Source organism: Lipomyces arxii (genome assembly GCF_038497795.1).
Source record: "Lipomyces arxii strain Phaff 12-163 unplaced genomic scaffold V1512scaffold_5, whole genome shotgun sequence".
Classification (NCBI taxonomy): Eukaryota; Fungi; Ascomycota; class Lipomycetes; order Lipomycetales; family Lipomycetaceae; genus Lipomyces; species Lipomyces arxii.
Genome location: NW_027117704.1, coordinates 76,683 through 94,106, shown reverse-complemented (window position 1 = coordinate 94,106; position 17,424 = coordinate 76,683). Strand labels below are relative to the sequence as shown.

The window sequence follows — 17,424 nt, the reverse complement described above, 5'->3', positions numbered from 1 at the left end:
ACGATGCGCGTTGTGTTGTGCTTCATTACCTTAGTAGGGCTAAACCCTATAGCAGTCACGACAACTAACCTCTCGTCCCACTCAACTCAATCTCCAATTTTGATGAACGTTCAGTCCCATCACGTCCTTTTCACTAACAAAAAGACTCGTTTGTTTTAAAAATGTCTGAAGAGTTCGATCAGGAAGCCATTGACGCGGCAGGTTAGTTTTTTCAGTGGTTATATGTTATTATTAATCAATACTAACTATAATTCAGAGAACCGCAAGAGAAGACAGTTCCGCACATTCGCATTCCGTGGAGTCGATCTGAAGGACCTTCTCGACATTAGTCCTGAGCAGTTCACCGATCTTGTCCATGCTCGTGCCAGAAGACGTTTGCAGCGTGGATTGAAGCGACGGCCCATGGGTCTCATCAAGAAGTTGCGTAAGGCCCGTCAAGAGGCTAAGCCTAACGAGAAACCCGCTGTTGTCAAGACTCATCTTCGTGACATGATCATTGTTCCTGAAATGATTGGAAGCGTTATTGGAATCTACAACGGAAAAGTTTTCAACCAGGTCGAAATTAGACCCGAGATGGTTGGATTCTACCTCGGTGAATTCTCAATCTCTTACACCGCTGTCCGACACGGAAGACCAGGTATCGGTGCTACACACTCTTCCCGATTCATTCCTTTGAAATAGAGGGTTTTATTGTTATTGTTACTTGTACAAAATACAAAAATAATATGTGGTTCAAAATTCAATATGCATTAATATCGTACCTATCCTATCCATACAAGAATTCAATTGATCAAAAAACACAAAACGCCAGAATGAGACTAATGCATCGAACTCGATCTTAAATAACAAAACTAATGTTCATACCATAGTCGATCTTGCTGCTCGTAATAAGTCCATGTCTTCTGTAACCTCATCTGTACTTGCTGCCGTGATTTCAGGCGCAGCTGGAAACCCGACATATTTTGACAATCCGACCAAGATTGCAATCTCATTATACTGAGCCTGTCGCTGACGATACTGGACAGATCTTTTCTCGGGAATCTTGTATCCATAAAACGGTACCAGAGCGTCCATAGCTCGTCGTTCACGGTTCACTCTGTACCAAGTTTCTGTCGTTTGCTTGATCATATCTGCCCGTAGATTGGCGACATTCTTAAAGTATTGCTGGTGGATATGCGTCCTGATAGCGCGGGTTTGGTTCTCTACGCACCGCCGTCTGTACTTGATGTGCGCATCTGCTAGTTGTATCCGTTCATCTCTTGTCTGTGCGATTTCGTCGTAAAATGAGGATAATTCTGGATGAGTTCCGTCAAGACACATATCAATCTCGGCTTGGAGTCGTGTGACCTTGTCTTCTCGTAGCCTGTTTTATTAGCCTTTGATAGTAGCGCTTCTTTTCATCTCGTACCTGTCTCTTAATTTTGCAAATTCAACTTCAATCTCGGTCAACGAACTCACGGCAGCCTTTCGCTTTTGTGCTCGTTCTAATATCGTTTAGCACTGTGTCAATAGTATGGTTTAAACACGCACCTTCATTGTCATCCTCATCAACTACGCGTTTCCGCTTAGACTTTGTAGGTGAACCGTTTTCGTCGTCAACATCACCTTCGGCATCTTCGTCGTCAGCTTCAACACCTTCTTCGTCTTCCTCCTCGTCTGCATCTTCCTGTTCCTCAGTCTCTTCCGGCTCTTCACGTTCTTCCTGTTCCCCAGTCTCCTCAAGATCGTCATGTTCTTCAATCTCGTCAGGTTCTTCAGTCTGCCTCAGGTGGTCCGGTTGAACAGATTTCGCAATCCTGTCGACGTCCTCAATCGCGTCAACCTTGTCCGATTCTTCCGTTTCTACCGAACCGGTACTAACATCGTTGCTACTCTCTAAATTTTTCGACGTTTCGGCTGACGAAGACTCTTCAGCCAAAGACTTTACCTTCGCAGGCTCAGGCTGGAAGTCGTCAGCCGAATTGATCTCGCCCTCCTCCTTTTCGTCATCTTCTTCATCCTCATCCTGACCAACCTTGACTTCTTCCTCGACTTCATCGTCACTATCATCGCTCGTGCTCAGATGTGCGGTTCCATTCGCAAGTTCGACCCCGTCCATCTCATCACTCTTGACGTCCTCATCATCTTCCTCACCGTCCTCTATTTGATCTTCCTCACCATCTTCCCCAATCTCACCATCATCGTCCTCATCATCGTCTTCGATGACTTCACCTTCTTCAATCATACTCTTGGCTGGACTCAAACTCTCGCTCTTCTCGTCTGAATTCAAATCAGAAATCTTTTTACGTTCCTGCTCCGACACTTGCTGTGACGTTGGTTCCAATCGGTCAATATCCATCTCATCTAAATCTCCTTCAATCACAGTCTCTGCCTCCTCCGGATTCTCATCAACTGCATCAGGGTCTGGCAGAACTGGCTTCTGTGCCAGTGGTTCGGACTCGGTCTTTACTGGCTCGTCCATTGTGAATTGTTTTTACTGCAACAAAAAAATAGTATACGGACGTATCCCTACTAAACTGAATACACTGATCCGACCTTTATTCTCGTTATAGTATAACTTTTGCTAGTTGTGACCGATGTTGTTTGTACTTGGAGCCAAAGTGACGATTGAGAATTCGGGGATTCTGTTAAGTAGTTTTCCAGACAATATCAATTTAGAGTTTAACTTAGAGTTTAACTTAGAGTTTAACGAGAACTCCCAACTGTAAAAGCAAAAAATAAATTTGGGTCGCAGAAAAAAAGGGTTTGAATGTTTATCTTTTTCCTAATTCATTCATGGCTTCGTTATTCTCGAATATTAATCCAGCAGACGCGGATCAGTCGCTGCTGTCATTGTTTGACAAGACTGTAAGTCTATAGTGTCGGGAGGAGGGGGTACTGTGAAGGTAATACTGACATCGACTTAGAAGGAACCAGTAGTGAAGCCAAAGAGGGCAAAGTTTGTGCGGCCAGTAAAGGAAGATGAGGAACAGTTTAGTGGAGCAGAGGAAGTGCTGGCTATGTCTGATGAGTCTGTAAAAGAAAAGAAGAGTAAGAAGAGGAAGAAATCGCAAAGTGTCGAGAAATCTGGTGAAAACGGGTTTGCTATTGAGGATGATTATCTACAGAAGTTGTTGGATCAGGATGTTGTGCCAAAGAAGGCAAAAAAAGCAAAGAAGTCTGCTGAAACTGAGCAAAGTGTGAATGTCAAGGAGGATGTTAAGGAGGACAATAAGGGGGATGCTAAGGAGGATCATGAAGACAATGAAGACGACGGCGAAGAAGAGGGAATTGCTACAAGAATTATACACGAAAGCTTAACAAAAGACGAGGAAGAAATCGTGAAAGCAAAACGTACTGTTTTTGTTGGAAATCTTCCTTCTTCCGTCATTTCATCTAAGGTTTGTCGTACTATGGATTCACAAACGACTGCTGATATAATAGACTGATTACATTCAACTAAAGAAGCATTTTGCAGCTTATGGACCGATAGAATCAATCCGATTCAGGTCAATTGCCTTTTCTGAAATGCTGCCACGGAAAGTGGCATTTATCCAGCAGAAATTACATGACAAGAGACACACGGTGAACTCATACATTGTATTTGAATCTGAAGACGATGCACGCAAATCTTTGAAATCAAATGGTGAAATTTTATTTGATCATCATCTTCGTGTCGACAGCATCGCTCATCCGACTGTAAGTTCTATTAACCAAGCACAAGACGAAAAGCTGACAACGTTTACAGAAACAAGACATCAAACGCAGCGTGTTTATCGGAAACTTGGACTTTGAAGCAGAGGAAGAAGTATTGTGGCAACATTTCAGTAAAATTGGCCAGGTCGAATACGTTCGTATCATTCGTGACTCAAAAACAAACGTCGGAAAAGGGTTTGGGTACGTGCAATTCAAGGACTCAATGTACGTGTCTAAAGCTCTGCTCGAGAACGACAAGAAGGTCGGCACACGCAAATTGAGAGTTACCCGTGCACGGCCAATCAGAAAACCAGCCGAGGAAAGCTCCCGACCGATACAGAAACTAGATCCAGACGCAAAGGCGAGAATTGGTCGGGCAAAGAAGTTGGTGGGGAAAGCTGAGCGGGCACAGTTGTCGGACGTGGTTGAAGGCGAACGCGCAGCGACTGGAATACCGTCGTTGCGACCGAACGGGGGCAAGAAGAACCGGACGAAGCCTAGAATCAGGGCCAGATCGACTGCGTTTAAAAAGAACAACGATGCTGCGAAGAAGGGTGGTGCTCCGACTCATAAACCAGCGAAAGGAGGAAAATGAAAGTAGTTTGATTAATAATACATTATGCATATCGTACATGAGCCATCCTGTAAATGCAACTTATTTTGTGACGACCGCTTTACTGCGACTCACGACCCCGGAATTGACCAAGTACTCAATAAAGTCCAGAGCCTTGTCATTCTCTTTATCCCAATCATTCTGCACCAGCTGTTCAGTTAGCAATAGTCAATCTCTAGCCAAACCGCACTTACCCGTTTGAACAACGGCATTCTCTGTGGCTTCTGGTATCTCTTGTAGTCGCATACTGAATGTCTTGATTTCTGTGCCGTTGTCTCGTGTCTAAACTTGCATGCAGTCCCACGAGAACATTTTCCTTTTCTTGTGAAGAATTTACAAACCCGGCGACTATCCTTCTGTCTGTCTAAAGCGTTCTATACTCGTCAGTCCAATAACCTTGGGCTAACAATAAACATACATGTGCTGTAACTGGCTTTATCTTCTCTTCTGCTTTCTCCTGTATTCGACGCGCAGACGGCCAGTTCCGCTTGCGCTCGTTGATCCAATTCTCAATATCCTCGTCTGTCTTAAGAGCAATAGTTGTACCACGGAACTTGACCACACCGTCAGCACCTGCTTCTCCTTCTTCAAGTTCTTCGTCGTGTTTAGCTGTCTGCCTGGTAGGCCGGACAAGCTGTTGGGTGGTCAATGCTGAATACGAGTACGCCACTGGATTGTAAGAGTTGATGGTAGCATACGATTGGTACTGTTGTTGTTGTTGATACGATTGCTGTTGTGAATATGACTGCTGATACGCTTGCTGTTGGTACTGTTGGCCATAAGGTATATATGTCTGAGTTGTTGGCTGTGGACTCTGGTATGGCTGCTGATACTGCATATAGTTCGGAGGTTGATACTGCTGTTGATGTGCATAAGGTGTGTTATATAAAGGCGCGCTCTGGTACTGATATTGAACCGGAGGTCGCTGTATCTGGCCAGAGTATCCTGTCATTCCCTGCTGCAGCCCATTCACGACAGATCCTCTCCCACTACGCACGGCAGACTGCTGCTGCTTTTTCGACCCGGATCCGTTCGGTTGCAAAACAAAGTTAAACGGGCCATTAGCTCTCGGCGGAGGAGGAGGCGGAGGACCAAATATGTAGTCGCCCATCACCTTTTGTGCACTTTTTTGTTTGATTGAGCTCGAGTTCGGCGTTGGGACAAAAAATAATGACCCCCTGAAAAAAAAATCTAGTTACCCTGCTTTATATATTCATTTGCACATGTTCGTTCGTCTTCACAGATTTTGGCAGTTCAAATTGTGAGAGTTGAGAATGTTCAAGTTTGATTTTGGAGGAGAAGATATTGACGACGATATGGAAGATGTGCAACAGGGAGAAGAAGTCGTGAGCACTGAGGAAGAGGTAAAGAGTGGGAGTATACTGTATCCCAAGATGTATGATATTGAAGTACTAGTAAGCATTTTAGTTTGATGTAATGATAAGTACTGACCGGAGCAGTTGAATAATATGCCGTCTAGAATGTCGTATACGTTATTACCAGCATATTTATCTGCAGCAGCCATACCGCGACGAGAAGTGTTTGACATTAAGATGCAAATCATGGCTGATGAAGACGAAACCGAGGAAGATGAATTTGTCAAAAAGGAATTACAATTGCTCTTGTCACACACAGAAGATTTACGGACTGATATTTACGAAGGAGGGTTAAAAAGCTGGGAAGGTGCTGGGGATCTGGTAGAGCTTTTGGTTGCTGAGGATGTGAATATTGGCGACGGTATTCTTGAGGTTCGTGATGTGTCTGATTCAAGAGAACAAGACTAATTTTATAGCTTGGATGCGGAAGTGCTTTGCCGTCTTTACATTTATTTCAAAAACACATTGCCAGTTTACCTTCAAATCCACAACCAGTGACGTTTATCTTATCGGATTACAACTACTCAGTATTAAGGCTGATGACTGCACCGAATTTCTTATTAGCTTACTATAATACTTTTAACACACCGGCTGAAGAAACTGAGTGGGAGCTAGAAATTACAGAATCACTAATATCCGAATTCTTGTCGTTCTTATCGGCAAACCTCATCTCGCTGAAATTCGTTGCCGGCTCATGGGACTCTGCAGCTTTTGCTGATATTCTCGGATACGGCACCAGGCCGGGGCCAGGTAAACTGTTATACTCGACGATTCTTGCCGCTGAAACGATTTACTCACCTGCCAGCCTGCGGAACTTCACATCTCTCCTGTTTGATGCGTCAAATCATTGGGGCGAGACCACCGGTGTGCCCGTTTTGGTCGCCGCAAAGGAGATTTACTTTGGTGTCGGCGGCACAGTTCGGCAATTTAGTGAGCTTGTGCAAGAGCATGGTATGAGCATCTCCGTTCGACGACGGATAACTGGCAGGACAAGTGGTGTTGCACGAGTGGTGTTGCAGATTACGCGAGGATAATGTAGAATATAAGTATAGCTATGGAATGACAAAAAGTGTGGCCAAGAGGTGTCTGCGGATTAAAATTAAAAACAAATCTTCATGCTACTTTTTCAAAACCGCGCATGTAAAAATACAATCCAAAAAAAAAATCAGGTAAAGGTTTATATCAAGGCAAACAGTCCGAGCACCATAGTCAAGAGCACAATGATGCTGTTGGCGGACTCGAGTCTGGCAGAGCCGTTGACGTTGCCGATTGAAGTAGTAGACGACACCACAGCTGTTGACGTTGCAGACGTCTGACTGCTGCCGATAGTTGACGTTGTCAATCCTGAAGTCGTCGAGTTGTAATAAGCGGTTGAGTTTGCGAACGGCACACTTGGAGATGTGCTGCTTGTTCCTGGGAAGCTAGATGTAGTGCTTGAGCTAGACGGCGACGACGATGAAGTCGTAGATGTGGTGGAAGGAATGCTTGAAGTCGAGCTAGTACTGCTTGAAGTGGTCGAAGAAGAAGTAGTAGACGACACAGGAGCAAGGCCGTTAATAGAGAACTGGCTAGACGTGGAGTTAGTACAAACGCGTCATATCAAATAAACCACTCACTTTGAGTAGTTCACGTCGTTAGTCGAGTCATCCGTAATGGCAATAGTATAGTCATATCCAGTATAGATACGCGTAGGTGGGGTCCAGCGAACAACACCAGCTAAATTGTGTTAGACGTGAATTGTGTTGTGTTGTAACAAGACACTTACTATTAGGCAGATGGGAAATAATGGTCAGCACAGTCTGTAAGTTAGACGAATTGCCTCTGAGAAGAGATAGAGTGACAGTATGGTTGTTCGAAGCCTTCCATTGCACCAAAAAAGGGTCACCGGTTCTGAATTGTTAGTCATTTAAAATAAGCCGAAAGCTGCATATGAACGTACGTGAGCGTATCCCCGGTGGTTGGTGAGGAAATAGGGTTGACAGCTTGAGCAAGAACAGCAGCAAAGACAGTGCAGAGTACGAAAAGAGCTTTGAACAGACGGGCCATTTGTATGAAAATTTGTGAGTCAATGTGTTTTGTATGTGATTTCTGACAGATGAGAGCAATGACTTTGTCAGGTTTCCCGAGAAACTAAAGACTACGACGAGAATGAGCTCGGGCGGGATCAAAATTTACTGTCCCTGTTTAAGTGCTGCCTAAATTAGAACAAACCCCCTGATTTTTTATTGATTTATGTTACCCCTGTACCACTTTGCGTATGACCTGACGCGATTATGCTGTAAGCGCGCTATTTTTTTTGTGGTGTATACAAATAATGTATATGCACTTAAAGCGGTAATAACAATACAATTGTGTACTTTTGTCAAAGGTCAAGGAACGCGCCTGGCGCGTTATCATCTTCTCCTGCTTATTCACACGTCACGGTGAGACCCTAAAATTCCTCAGCAGCGGTTATTTAGAGTCGATTGTCTTTTTGAAGATTGCTTAGGAGTAAGCTTGCTTGAGACCGACTGTGTAAGTGTATAAAGTAGGTATACTGGGACACAATTTACACATACATTTCGATCAATTTGTCAAATTTTATTTGTTAGATTTCGCGCTGTTTTGGTTTGAATATACCTTTACATTCTTGATTGTGATTTTGACTGTACGCTGTGATTGTCCGGGTCTCGTTGTCACAGTTGTTAAGTTGCAGCACACAAAAAATCACAAAATTGACTTACAGAAAATCAATCAGCATAAAAATGAGCCCTGGTATCATGGAAAATACGTCAGTCTCGAGTCAGTCGCCCGTGTCAGATTTTGACTTTGCACAGTCATCCCTGGGCCAATCTGTCACTGCCAATGCTGCTGCAGACCGGGTGGTCAAAAAACGTAAGGCTGAAAACTCGTCTGGTGAGAAACCTTATACCGAGGTTGATCATGTACGTATTTGCGTGTGCAATATAGGTATATCTGTTGTTTGCATGATGCTGACAATTTCCAGATTACGAATGCCCCACCTAGTTCGAAAGAAGAGCATTCAAAGACTGGCTCAAAGACAAGCATACCAAAAACACCAAAAGTCACAATCTATATAAATAAGTCATTATGGCCAAGTTCAAACGCGTCTTCAAAAACAAAGAGCAAGTCGAAGACGACGCCGAAAAAATCTACAGACAAGCAGCCACAGAATGGCACTGCCAAAAAACAAAAGAAAGTGTCAAATGGAAAACAAGTCCAGACGAAACTGACAGTCAAAAAAGTGACAAAACCAAAATCAAACACAAAAATACCAGTGCGTGCAAAATCGCCACCGATTCCTGTCGTCGAACCGCCCGAGTTCAGCCCGATTGTCACAGACCTGACCGAGACTGAACTCCAGGTCCGGCTGTTTATTAGAGAGTTTGTTCTGCGATTTGAAAAACATTGTCATTTGCCGTTAAAGCATGTGAATATCATCAATGACGTTACTGGTGCCTGGGCAGATATTACATTCAAGACATTGGCTGTGTCGATCCTGCGTATCATATACTCTGAAGACGTTCCTGTGGTCCCTGAGCTGATTCTGAAGGATTCAATCAAAGAAATAGAAAAGATCGCGTCTGAAAATGAAAAGATTTGGCGAATAGTGGAAAGCGTGCTGAAGACCCAGGAAGATGATCCAGACTACTCTTATACGGGCGACAGTCCGACGGTGGAAACTGACTCAATGTTCAAGACAGTGAATCCAAATTTGGAAAAACTAGAGTTTGTAGAAGAGTTAATTCTGCTGGCGCTTTCAGGAAGCTACATACGCGAGACTCTTGAACTCGAGTATGACAACATGCGGAAAAAGGTTGCAGACTCGGCTGACAAGATCCGATCACTAAAAGAGTCAAATACTGCGGAGCTTGCAGGTATTCGGCGACAACTCAAAGGTATGTCTAAGGATCAAAAACAAGAGTGGGAAGTTAGATACCAAGCTGTCAAGACGCGGGGTGAGCGCGAGATCAAGTCGATTCAAGAAGACGAGTTTCGACGGAAGCGGAAGTACTCGCTACGAAACTTGCCTCTCGGTACCGACGCATACGGGAACGTGTACTGGCTATACTCTGAACGTTCAAAGAACTCGACCGGCTGGGGATCCTGGATTACGTGCTGCAAGGCTGAACATTTGCCGTCGCCGACCGGCCTGCTTATTTTCCCAAAAACAGATGTCAAAGATGATGCGGATGCGATGGATGTTGACGACGATGCGTCGACATCGTCGTCTACATTATCGACTAATTTGCTTGGAGATAACAATAACTGGTACTCGATCGAGAGCCGGGAGGAAGCGCTTCAGCTGACGAAATGGATTCAGTACACGGCCGAAGTTGCATTCAAAAAACAAGCAAAGCAAAAAGCTAGCTTGGAATCGTCCGACAGCGACGACGTGTACTACGACGACTTTGTTCACGAACTATACAGTGAAGAACGTATGGCTGCGAACAATACGCCAATGAAGACCATACCTGCAGACCAGGGCATCACGAAAGAATCAATTGCGCTACTTACGAAAGACTTGTTAAGCATTTGCGAGTTTTTGCCGTCCAGAGACGTGCTTGAGCAAACCAGGAAATGAATATAGAATCTGTACATTTTATTTTGCAAAGATACGATTAGAAGTACGTCACAGGGTTGCGATCGGTCTCGCTCACGAGGATTTCGATGTCTGCGTTTTCGTAATAGTCTGGTGCAGCAGCCACGTTTGCCGCGATTGTTTCGTTTAGAAAAGGCGCAAACGTGCTGGACAGGTACCCGCGTTCTGTATTTGTATGTCCGCCTACATCGTTAGACATTAATTGGCATTGAAAACCCAAACGAACTCACAAATTACAGCACTGATTCCTCGCTCGACCAGAGCCAGGACTTCATGATGGCTGAGCTCGCCGGTAAACCACAAGTCTGCGTCTGCTTTTGCGAGCACGGAGCCGCCAGAGCCAGCACAGAGCGCGATTGTGCTGATTGAGGCAGTGCTGACTTCTTTATGCCGGTCTGCCAACGCGACTTGTACTAGAAACATTAGCGATCCTCAACGAAACGAGACAATAACTCACTATAACTCAATTTCAGTCCTTGTTTGATATTTGCAATGATCCGTTCCACCGTGACCGCGTTATCCAATGTCACTAACCGACCAAACCCCGTCTTGCCTAAACTGTCGGTTTTTGACGGCTGCAGGACGGTAGATTTAAAAGGCTGCTCTCCCGCAGCCACCAGCGCGAGCCAGTCGTTCATCCCGCCTTCCTGTGCGTCTACCGCTGTGTGAGGCGAATACACGCTAATTCCAGCCTGAACTAGCCTCAACAATGACATTTGCTGTGTATTCGCAGTCGTAATTGCTTTCAATGGTCGGAAAATGATCGGGTCTGTTCGAATCAGTATTACGCCAGTTCGCAATTAGCAAAACCGCACTCACGATACGCGACCACCAGCAACGCTTTTTTTTGTACGGCTTCAGTCGCAACCGCAGTAGTTAAATCAATTGTAAGCAACACACGCGCCTTGGCATCACTCGGCAACGCAGGCGACTCAAGCAGTAACCCAGTGTTGTCCCAAGTATCGTCTGCCAACGCGACCGGGAACAGTTGCTGAACTGCGAAATTGTCAGTCAACTCATTATCATCATTAGTGAATTTAATCTTACCCGTCGAGATCAAGTTCTTGACAACTTTTGTCGTTGCTTTCGCAGTCAAGGTTTTTGACATTTTTAGTTGCTTCACTTGTCGAGTCCCCGGAGAATTTAAGCAGTGTAGTACAATGCAAGTACCCCTGCATATACGTCACGCACTGGCACGCGCTTAAGTAATCAGATCCGAAATTTTCAAATCTCACGCAAACCCCGGATCTCCAATTTTCACATACAAACAACACAGCATAAAATATAAACATGGTAGACGGTGTAGCTTCAGCACAACTTGACGCGACTATACGTGAAAAATTAAACGCGACCCACGTCGAAGTCGTCGACATTTCTGGTACGAGTACCTAAGCGATGTGTTCTGAAATGACTAAACTCATCAGGCGGTTGCGGACAAGCATTTGAAGTCGTCGTCGTGTCTCCGCTGTTTGCAGGCAAAGGCGTACTCATGCGTCATCGACTTGTGAATGCTGCTTTAAAGGCCGAAATCGCGGCTATTCACGCTTTCACTCAAGTACGTGCAACTGCAAAATTTCCCATATTGACGCGCTGACAAAAACTGTTAGAAGGATTACACACCAGAAGAGTGGGCAAAAAAGCAACAGCAATAAGGATTTGTATTATATGGGTACTACGGCGTTCTTCCGGTTGCATTTGCTCGTTTATGAAAGTGTACTGTGTTGGAAAAAAGTATGATATTAATGGCATTCAAGACATTTTAATTCGAACGATATGCAACGTTCATCAATGGCTACTTCTTTTAAAATAGAAGTCATTGTGCTTTTTCTATTGTTAATCAAACATCCCCAATAAATCCTCCACGTTACCGTGGAACTGCTGTGGCTGTCTGGTGTCTAGTGCCGGCGGTGACGGCGTCGAGTTCAGACTCATGGCCGCCATGATGTTGGTTGGCGGTGGCGAATTTAACGTCGGTGACGCGTTGCCAGCCGGCTCAAGATCAAAGTCCAAATCAAGCAGGTTCTCAAAATTACCGGACTTTGCCGCGAGCGTCGGCTCCTCCTGTGCAAGCTGCGCTTGTTCCTCGAGCGCCTTCTTCTGTAACGCATCAGCGCCAAACCGGCCTTGGCCAATAAATGTGTGCGCAGGCTTATGGTACACCGACGCCAGGGTCGACAGCTCTCTCAGAAGTTCATCCAGCACCGGCCCAGGCAAATGCTGAATAACGTTCTTGACCGGCGGCTTGGATGCTAGAATGACGTTCTTTGAAGTCTGCGGGTCGGTCGACAGCAAACGCCAGTATATGTACGCGCGGTCCCGGAGATCGGCATTGTCGCACTTTGTCGTGATTGTCTGCAGCACATTCTGCACCAGCGGCTGCGACTCCTGCGGCTTGCGCAAAAATAACTTGACTGTGGCCGTCAACAGTTGCAGCTGGACCTGTGTCGTCTCCTCCATAAAACTTCTGACAAACATCTCCAAAATCTCAAGCGCATTGTCAATCTTATCGGCGTACTCGCCGATAATCCAAATCATGGCCGCTCGGGCCTCGGGTTCGTCCAATTCATCGATTCCTTGGCACAACGTTGCAATCACTCCTTCGTAGCCTGGATACCTCCGTAATATATCCCTCATGACAATAACGCATTCCTGAACAACGTAATTAACTTTTGTGTTAATCAAATCAAGCAAAACATTAACGCATCGCTGTGCCGACGCCTCAATCTTGATTGCACACTGTCCGATAGCCCGAACAGCCTTCTTCACAAAATCCATGTCAACTTCTAAAGCATACTCCTTCAACTCCGCCAGCAGCGCGTCAACGTTCCGTGGGTTAGCAATTCGGACCATGATGTCTAGTTTTTCCACCTTAAGATACAACGGATCGTTATATTTACAGAAAAATATCCGCAACTGGTTGCTAAGAATATCTGGGAACTTTTGAAGAATGATGTTGATGTTCCGAAGCGCAACGTATTGGACTTCTGGTGCTGAGACGGCAAGAGTGACTATACGTGTTAGATACTTCCGCGGTATTGTGCAAGACACTTACCCAAAGGCGGTGACATCTTGTCAAGATATTGTTTTTGTAGTTCAGGGTTTAGTATATGAACGTGGCAAATGATGGCCTTGACTGCGGCGAGTACAACGCTCGGGTTGACGTGCTGGAACTGAGGTACCACACGCTCACAAATGTGTTCAGCTTCCCTTACATCCGTCGTCTTATAGTCTGCTATCGATGAGAGAATTGAAACCCGGCCCCATCTGCAAGTCGTTAGAGTCGCAAGGCTAAGATCAGATCTAAACGTACTCTGTGCATTCATTCAGCGCTGTCAACAGCTTCTTTAAGATAGCACCGTTCACGACAAACGCTTTTGTCTCTGGTGCAGCTTCTTGGATTTCAGAAAGAGCGGAGACAGCATTTGCAATAACCTTCAAAGGTATGAGTATTCTATAAGCAAGGGTATTCCTGCACACATACCATTGGATTAGCGTCACCAAGCATTTCTTGCAACGTTGCTAAAAAGCCGTTTTCGACTGCTAAACTTGGATTAAGGTCGAACAGCTTTGCAACGCATATAGCTGCAGTCTTCCTAACGTATGGACTCTCGTCCTTGGCGCGTTATTGTCAATGCAATCGAAATGCGATAAAAGCGCCTTACCTTTAGTGTTTTCCGCAGTGGCTCTTCCATGTAGTCAATAATTTTGTCGACCCTAATACAGCCCATAGTTCTTATCGCCAACGCTCGAACAAGCGGGTTTGAGTCCTCAGAGTCCTAGACTTGTAAGTACATATAGAGATAGTAGAAGTAGTATATACTTGAACAAAGGTGTTAACAGCCAGAATACACAAATCTGGGTGACTTTTTGCGTAGTTCCTAATTATGTTAGCGGATTACTGGAAAATAGCGTCGATAAGCATACATCAGATAGAGATACACGAGCTTCTTTTGCTCGAGATCAGGCGTCGCGATGTTTTTCAAAACGTCCGGAAACAAAGGTGAGACATCCTTTCCTAGTGTCATGGCCGCAATAGTTCTTTGAATTGCATCCTTTCTGTTTAAATGTTAGGATTTCTCCTAATCAGCACAATTGCACACACCTTTCATACGCATATTGCGATACTAATCCACTTCTAAGTTCATATGCTTCACCTAGATTCCTCAATTAGCATTGATATCACTCACAACCTCGCAATTTGCATTTGATGCCTTGAAGCGAGAGAATAAAATGATAGGCATTACCTTTCCGCGGGACTTGGAACACGCTTCGGATGCGCTTTTCAATTGATGTTTGCATTGCTTCGTGCCTAATCACTTAGAGTGCTTCAAAAGCTGCAAAATATCAATTTGAATTTCTCTTGTTTATCGAGAAATCGCGGTGGAGAAGGTCGAAATGCCCGATTTGTTTCGAGTGATCGCGTAGTTGTTGCAAAGCCAAATACACACAAAACCCTTACGCTGATTACTCCTGATATCAAATAGCTCTCCACGAGTCACTCTTCGCATTATATAGCATTGATAGTCATGGTATTGAAGGGCGTTGTTTGTTTATTTAAAGTGTATTGCTTACATTCTCAAGGGCTTTCCAAATCCGCGTCGGATCTTCTCTTCCTTCAGAACTGACGAAGAAGAGCGACAATATTCAAGACAAGCAGTACGAGATTCGTTCATGATTCTGGATCGGTCTTGTAACTAATACCTCTGAATAGTTTCTAAATCTCGTAGGGTTTTTAGGCTCTTGTTTGATATTCAGTTTCGTGGCACAGAAATTATCTGGTTTGAAAGGAATGATCCAATTGCCTCTGGCTGCGTTTGACTAATAACAGCATTCATAATGAAATTTACGTATTTACATTTTGGTCGCGTCTTAATCCCGAGGACACTTTGAAGCACAATCTGTTTTGTTAATGACCATGCGGGCCAATCTGATCTTATAAGACTCATATTAGACAGTCTTATCAGATTTGAGTCACGTTTGACCTAAGGTTTGGTCAGATTAGTTAATTATTGACATTCCAAGCTGTTTATATGCTGTGTAACTACATACGCAATAAGCAAGGCTATATTTTGTTAATATAATTAATTAATTACGTAAACTCGGCATTTTGTAAGGTCGGCGCTAGTTAAAGTTTACTGGTCTCGGGCCGAAATATGGGAATTTCAACTAGTTCTGTGGGGAGAAAGTATTTGCGACCCGTAGATTACTCACATTCATATAGCATAGCAATAAAATTATTATTTAATAAGCATTAACCTGCTCGACTCAATTGAGTGTCAAAATCAACATAAATGTCTTCAATGCGCTCGCTTTTACGCTCAAAGCTCCCACGAGCAGCTGTCCCGACCTTTACCAGGAACGCGTCGTCGTTCAATTGGCAGAATCCAATGTTACTGGATACGTTGTTGACTGATGAGGAACAAGCCATTTCAGTTGCTGCGCATCGCTACTGCCAGGAGAAATTACAGCCTCGGGTGCTTGAAGCGTATCGCAATGAAACGTTCGACAAGAATATCTTGCTCGAGATGGGAGAGTTGGGATTTTTGGGTTCCACAGTTGAAGGCTACGGTTGTGCTGGTGTGAGCTCAGTAGCTTATGGTGTATACATACATGTTGAAAGAATACGGAGCTGATCTAACAGTTCATTAGTTGATTGCTCGTGAAGTTGAGCGGTATGCCTCTACGAAGCAGGTCGTATTCTTGACTAACGAGAGCCGTTTAGTGTTGATTCGGGATACAGATCTGCTATGAGTGTACAATCAAGTTTGGTCATGCACCCAATTGAAATGTTTGGCACTGAAGAGCAAAAAGAACGATTTATTCCGCGTCTGGCGACAGGCGAAATTATAGGCTGTTTTGGGCTCACCGAACGTAGGAATTTACTTTTATATTTTGTGTTTCGCTGACATAGCATAGCGAATCATGGCTCAGATCCGGGATCAATGGAGACTGTTGCAAGACCGCATCCGACCAAAGAAGGAGTGTTCCTTCTGTCCGGTGCCAAAAACTGGATTACAAACTCTCCAATTGCCGACGTACTTTTGGTCTGGGCTAAACTTGACGGAGAGATCAGAGGGTTTTTAATTGAGCGCGAAAAAGCTGGACCTGGATTGGCGACACCGAAAATTGAGGGCAAGACCGCCCTTCGAGCTAGTATCACGGGAATGATCAACATGGATGAAGTAGAAGTCGCAAAGGAGAACATGTTTCCAACTATCAAAGGTCTCAAGGGTCCGTTCTCTTGCTTGAATAGCGCACGATACGGAATTGCGTGGGGTACAATGGGGGCTCTTGAAGGCGCGCTGGGGTTTGCTCGAACGTATGCTATGGATCGAATTCAATTCAAGGGTAACCAGCTTGCAAAGTATCAGCTAATTCAGAAGAAACTGGCTGATGCACTGACTGACATTTCGTACGGACTTGTTGCTTGTGTGCAGGTTGGCCGGTTGAAAGATTCCGGACTTGCGGCGCCAGAAATGATTGGCCTGATCAAGCGGCATAATTGTGATAGAGCATTGGAGGATACGAGAAAGTATGTGCCGTAAGCTTCTGTTGTGTAATGCTAATTTGTAGGTTGATGGAGATTTTTGGTGGGAATGCCGTTAGGTATGTATATAGTCGCCTTATATTGAAGGTGAAACTAACCTGAGAGTGACGAGTATCATATTGGGCGAATCGTAGCAAACCTGTTTGTTGTACAAACTTGTAAGTTCTTTCAGTGCTGGTGTGTATTTCTGCTGACAACTATCTTAGATGAAGGTCAGAGTGATATCCATGCGTAAGTAAAGTATGTCGTAAATCTGTTCTACACTAATTGAAATAGACTGGCACTCGGACGGCAAATTACAGGCTTTAATGCATTTTATTAGATAATCTTGTGTAAATTACAAGTCAAAAATTGTTTGAAACATGGAAGCGTAGACGTATGTACGTTTGCGTACGCACCATACTGCCCTAAAGTATTGCTTCTTTTGTTGCTCTGTTTAATCATACTTGTATGTAAGAAAATAGTGAAAAAGATTGCATTTAACAGATTGTACGTCTTCGTTATGAGTTTCGATTTTTTCACCAAAAACGGATTTACTTTGGCATTATATCTGAATATAAATACGGCTTAGCATATAATTGAAATCACCAATTACGTTCACGATATTTAA

The 17,424-nt window shown here is 44.3% G+C and overlaps 12 protein-coding genes across 12 annotated transcripts; 7 read left to right on the top strand and 5 right to left on the bottom strand.

Moving 5' to 3' along the window:
- The first annotated feature begins 82 nt into the window (after nucleotides 1-82).
- Nucleotides 83-743, top strand: V1512DRAFT_236674 (40S ribosomal protein uS19). The gene is made up of 2 exons (XM_066914130.1): nucleotides 83-201; nucleotides 257-743. The coding sequence occupies exons 1-2, from the start codon at nucleotides 162-164 to the stop codon at nucleotides 679-681; spliced, it is 465 nt and encodes a 154-aa protein (XP_066772045.1). The 5' UTR covers nucleotides 83-161; the 3' UTR covers nucleotides 682-743.
- V1512DRAFT_260933 (Sds3-like-domain-containing protein) lies at nucleotides 727-2,595 on the bottom strand. Its single transcript, XM_066915960.1, has 3 exons — nucleotides 1,531-2,595; nucleotides 1,409-1,484; nucleotides 727-1,363 (listed from the first exon to the last, which is right to left on the bottom strand). The coding sequence occupies exons 1-3, from the start codon at nucleotides 2,459-2,461 to the stop codon at nucleotides 859-861; spliced, it is 1,512 nt and encodes a 503-aa protein (XP_066772044.1). The 5' UTR covers nucleotides 2,462-2,595; the 3' UTR covers nucleotides 727-858.
- A 152-nt stretch (nucleotides 2,596-2,747) lies between these two features.
- V1512DRAFT_275290 (uncharacterized protein) lies at nucleotides 2,748-4,311 on the top strand. Its single transcript, XM_066917821.1, has 4 exons — nucleotides 2,748-2,847; nucleotides 2,907-3,380; nucleotides 3,424-3,678; nucleotides 3,728-4,311. The coding sequence occupies exons 1-4, from the start codon at nucleotides 2,776-2,778 to the stop codon at nucleotides 4,268-4,270; spliced, it is 1,344 nt and encodes a 447-aa protein (XP_066772043.1). The 5' UTR covers nucleotides 2,748-2,775; the 3' UTR covers nucleotides 4,271-4,311.
- On the bottom strand, nucleotides 4,248-5,431 carry V1512DRAFT_260928 (uncharacterized protein). Its single transcript, XM_066915959.1, has 3 exons — nucleotides 4,707-5,431; nucleotides 4,483-4,662; nucleotides 4,248-4,438 (listed from the first exon to the last, which is right to left on the bottom strand). The coding sequence occupies exons 1-3, from the start codon at nucleotides 5,397-5,399 to the stop codon at nucleotides 4,331-4,333; spliced, it is 981 nt and encodes a 326-aa protein (XP_066772042.1). The 5' UTR covers nucleotides 5,400-5,431; the 3' UTR covers nucleotides 4,248-4,330.
- A 95-nt stretch (nucleotides 5,432-5,526) lies between these two features.
- Nucleotides 5,527-6,839, top strand: V1512DRAFT_236663 (uncharacterized protein). Its single transcript, XM_066914129.1, has 3 exons — nucleotides 5,527-5,703; nucleotides 5,749-6,036; nucleotides 6,081-6,839. Exons 1-3 carry the CDS (start codon nucleotides 5,563-5,565, stop codon nucleotides 6,696-6,698), a joined length of 1,047 nt encoding a protein of 348 aa, XP_066772041.1. The 5' UTR covers nucleotides 5,527-5,562; the 3' UTR covers nucleotides 6,699-6,839.
- Nucleotides 6,700-7,803, bottom strand: V1512DRAFT_260925 (Ser-Thr-rich glycosyl-phosphatidyl-inositol-anchored membrane family-domain-containing protein). Its single transcript, XM_066915958.1, has 4 exons — nucleotides 7,604-7,803; nucleotides 7,430-7,554; nucleotides 7,281-7,380; nucleotides 6,700-7,232 (listed from the first exon to the last, which is right to left on the bottom strand). Exons 1-4 carry the CDS (start codon nucleotides 7,708-7,710, stop codon nucleotides 6,842-6,844), a joined length of 723 nt encoding a protein of 240 aa, XP_066772040.1. The 5' UTR covers nucleotides 7,711-7,803; the 3' UTR covers nucleotides 6,700-6,841.
- Nucleotides 7,804-8,050: 247 nt separating this feature from the next.
- On the top strand, nucleotides 8,051-10,560 carry V1512DRAFT_260923 (uncharacterized protein). Its single transcript, XM_066915957.1, has 2 exons — nucleotides 8,051-8,588; nucleotides 8,651-10,560. Exons 1-2 carry the CDS (start codon nucleotides 8,409-8,411, stop codon nucleotides 10,247-10,249), a joined length of 1,779 nt encoding a protein of 592 aa, XP_066772039.1. The 5' UTR covers nucleotides 8,051-8,408; the 3' UTR covers nucleotides 10,250-10,560.
- Nucleotides 10,138-11,481, bottom strand: V1512DRAFT_260921 (GTP cyclohydrolase 1 type 2/Nif3). Its single transcript, XM_066915956.1, has 5 exons — nucleotides 11,315-11,481; nucleotides 11,087-11,263; nucleotides 10,725-11,036; nucleotides 10,498-10,680; nucleotides 10,138-10,450 (listed from the first exon to the last, which is right to left on the bottom strand). The coding sequence occupies exons 1-5, from the start codon at nucleotides 11,373-11,375 to the stop codon at nucleotides 10,287-10,289; spliced, it is 897 nt and encodes a 298-aa protein (XP_066772038.1). The 5' UTR covers nucleotides 11,376-11,481; the 3' UTR covers nucleotides 10,138-10,286.
- Nucleotides 11,482-11,488: 7 nt separating this feature from the next.
- Nucleotides 11,489-12,153, top strand: V1512DRAFT_236659 (bola protein). The gene is made up of 3 exons (XM_066914128.1): nucleotides 11,489-11,645; nucleotides 11,692-11,822; nucleotides 11,875-12,153. Exons 1-3 carry the CDS (start codon nucleotides 11,558-11,560, stop codon nucleotides 11,917-11,919), a joined length of 264 nt encoding a protein of 87 aa, XP_066772037.1. The 5' UTR covers nucleotides 11,489-11,557; the 3' UTR covers nucleotides 11,920-12,153.
- Nucleotides 11,965-15,066, bottom strand: V1512DRAFT_236654 (adaptin N terminal region-domain-containing protein). Its single transcript, XM_066914127.1, has 9 exons — nucleotides 14,512-15,066; nucleotides 14,370-14,421; nucleotides 14,192-14,323; nucleotides 14,088-14,145; nucleotides 13,930-14,043; nucleotides 13,749-13,880; nucleotides 13,578-13,699; nucleotides 13,320-13,531; nucleotides 11,965-13,275 (listed from the first exon to the last, which is right to left on the bottom strand). Exons 1-9 carry the CDS (start codon nucleotides 14,564-14,566, stop codon nucleotides 12,101-12,103), a joined length of 2,052 nt encoding a protein of 683 aa, XP_066772036.1. The 5' UTR covers nucleotides 14,567-15,066; the 3' UTR covers nucleotides 11,965-12,100.
- Nucleotides 14,849-15,525, top strand: V1512DRAFT_260917 (uncharacterized protein; the record flags this gene model as incomplete). The annotated part of the gene is made up of 2 exons (XM_066915955.1): nucleotides 14,849-14,923; nucleotides 14,979-15,525. Coding segments are annotated over 2 exons (182 nt in total), but the record flags the coding sequence as incomplete, so codon positions are not given.
- On the top strand, nucleotides 15,526-17,402 carry V1512DRAFT_260916 (acyl-CoA dehydrogenase/oxidase). The gene is made up of 8 exons (XM_066915954.1): nucleotides 15,526-15,867; nucleotides 15,917-15,939; nucleotides 15,990-16,138; nucleotides 16,184-16,799; nucleotides 16,841-16,873; nucleotides 16,920-16,972; nucleotides 17,021-17,045; nucleotides 17,091-17,402. The coding sequence occupies exons 1-8, from the start codon at nucleotides 15,559-15,561 to the stop codon at nucleotides 17,134-17,136; spliced, it is 1,254 nt and encodes a 417-aa protein (XP_066772034.1). The 5' UTR covers nucleotides 15,526-15,558; the 3' UTR covers nucleotides 17,137-17,402.
- Nucleotides 17,403-17,424: the final 22 nt, after the last annotated feature.

Coding starts and splice junctions, on each gene's coding strand:
- V1512DRAFT_260921 (XM_066915956.1), bottom strand. CDS start 11,375: ATGTCAAAAACCTTGACTGCGAAAGCAACGACAAAAGTTGTCAAGAAC. Junction 11,037..11,086: donor GTTGCTGGTGGTCGCGTATC/GTGAGTGCGGTT, acceptor TGATTCGAACAG/ACCCGATCATTTTCCGACCA. Junction 10,681..10,724: donor AGGACTGAAATTGAGTTATA/GTGAGTTATTGT, acceptor TAATGTTTCTAG/TACAAGTCGCGTTGGCAGAC.
- V1512DRAFT_236659 (XM_066914128.1), top strand. CDS start 11,558: ATGGTAGACGGTGTAGCTTCAGCACAACTTGACGCGACTATACGTGAA. Junction 11,646..11,691: donor CGAAGTCGTCGACATTTCTG/GTACGAGTACCT, acceptor TAAACTCATCAG/GCGGTTGCGGACAAGCATTT. Junction 11,823..11,874: donor CTATTCACGCTTTCACTCAA/GTACGTGCAACT, acceptor AAAAACTGTTAG/AAGGATTACACACCAGAAGA.
- V1512DRAFT_260916 (XM_066915954.1), top strand. CDS start 15,559: ATGTCTTCAATGCGCTCGCTTTTACGCTCAAAGCTCCCACGAGCAGCT. Junction 16,139..16,183: donor CTGTTTTGGGCTCACCGAAC/GTAGGAATTTAC, acceptor GACATAGCATAG/CGAATCATGGCTCAGATCCG. Junction 16,973..17,020: donor CCTGTTTGTTGTACAAACTT/GTAAGTTCTTTC, acceptor CAACTATCTTAG/ATGAAGGTCAGAGTGATATC.
- V1512DRAFT_275290 (XM_066917821.1), top strand. CDS start 2,776: ATGGCTTCGTTATTCTCGAATATTAATCCAGCAGACGCGGATCAGTCG. Junction 3,381..3,423: donor CTTCCGTCATTTCATCTAAG/GTTTGTCGTACT, acceptor CTGATATAATAG/ACTGATTACATTCAACTAAA. Junction 3,679..3,727: donor ACAGCATCGCTCATCCGACT/GTAAGTTCTATT, acceptor CAACGTTTACAG/AAACAAGACATCAAACGCAG.
- V1512DRAFT_260925 (XM_066915958.1), bottom strand. CDS start 7,710: ATGGCCCGTCTGTTCAAAGCTCTTTTCGTACTCTGCACTGTCTTTGCT. Junction 7,555..7,603: donor ACCACCGGGGATACGCTCAC/GTACGTTCATAT, acceptor CTAACAATTCAG/AACCGGTGACCCTTTTTTGG. Junction 7,381..7,429: donor TATTTCCCATCTGCCTAATA/GTAAGTGTCTTG, acceptor AACACAATTTAG/CTGGTGTTGTTCGCTGGACC.
- V1512DRAFT_236674 (XM_066914130.1), top strand. CDS start 162: ATGTCTGAAGAGTTCGATCAGGAAGCCATTGACGCGGCAG. Junction 202..256: donor GGAAGCCATTGACGCGGCAG/GTTAGTTTTTTC, acceptor ACTATAATTCAG/AGAACCGCAAGAGAAGACAG.
- V1512DRAFT_236654 (XM_066914127.1), bottom strand. CDS start 14,566: ATGCAAACATCAATTGAAAAGCGCATCCGAAGCGTGTTCCAAGTCCCG. Junction 14,324..14,369: donor TCGCAATATGCGTATGAAAG/GTGTGTGCAATT, acceptor ACATTTAAACAG/AAAGGATGCAATTCAAAGAA. Junction 13,700..13,748: donor TTGGTGACGCTAATCCAATG/GTATGTGTGCAG, acceptor ATACCTTTGAAG/GTTATTGCAAATGCTGTCTC.
- V1512DRAFT_260928 (XM_066915959.1), bottom strand. CDS start 5,399: ATGGGCGACTACATATTTGGTCCTCCGCCTCCTCCTCCGCCGAGAGCT. Junction 4,663..4,706: donor TAAAGCCAGTTACAGCACAT/GTATGTTTATTG, acceptor TGACGAGTATAG/AACGCTTTAGACAGACAGAA. Junction 4,439..4,482: donor GAATGCCGTTGTTCAAACGG/GTAAGTGCGGTT, acceptor CTAACTGAACAG/CTGGTGCAGAATGATTGGGA.
- V1512DRAFT_236663 (XM_066914129.1), top strand. CDS start 5,563: ATGTTCAAGTTTGATTTTGGAGGAGAAGATATTGACGACGATATGGAA. Junction 5,704..5,748: donor TGTATGATATTGAAGTACTA/GTAAGCATTTTA, acceptor TGACCGGAGCAG/TTGAATAATATGCCGTCTAG. Junction 6,037..6,080: donor TTGGCGACGGTATTCTTGAG/GTTCGTGATGTG, acceptor CTAATTTTATAG/CTTGGATGCGGAAGTGCTTT.
- V1512DRAFT_260923 (XM_066915957.1), top strand. CDS start 8,409: ATGAGCCCTGGTATCATGGAAAATACGTCAGTCTCGAGTCAGTCGCCC. Junction 8,589..8,650: donor CTTATACCGAGGTTGATCAT/GTACGTATTTGC, acceptor GACAATTTCCAG/ATTACGAATGCCCCACCTAG.
- V1512DRAFT_260933 (XM_066915960.1), bottom strand. CDS start 2,461: ATGGACGAGCCAGTAAAGACCGAGTCCGAACCACTGGCACAGAAGCCA. Junction 1,485..1,530: donor TGATGAGGATGACAATGAAG/GTGCGTGTTTAA, acceptor AAACGATATTAG/AACGAGCACAAAAGCGAAAG. Junction 1,364..1,408: donor TTTGCAAAATTAAGAGACAG/GTACGAGATGAA, acceptor CTAATAAAACAG/GCTACGAGAAGACAAGGTCA.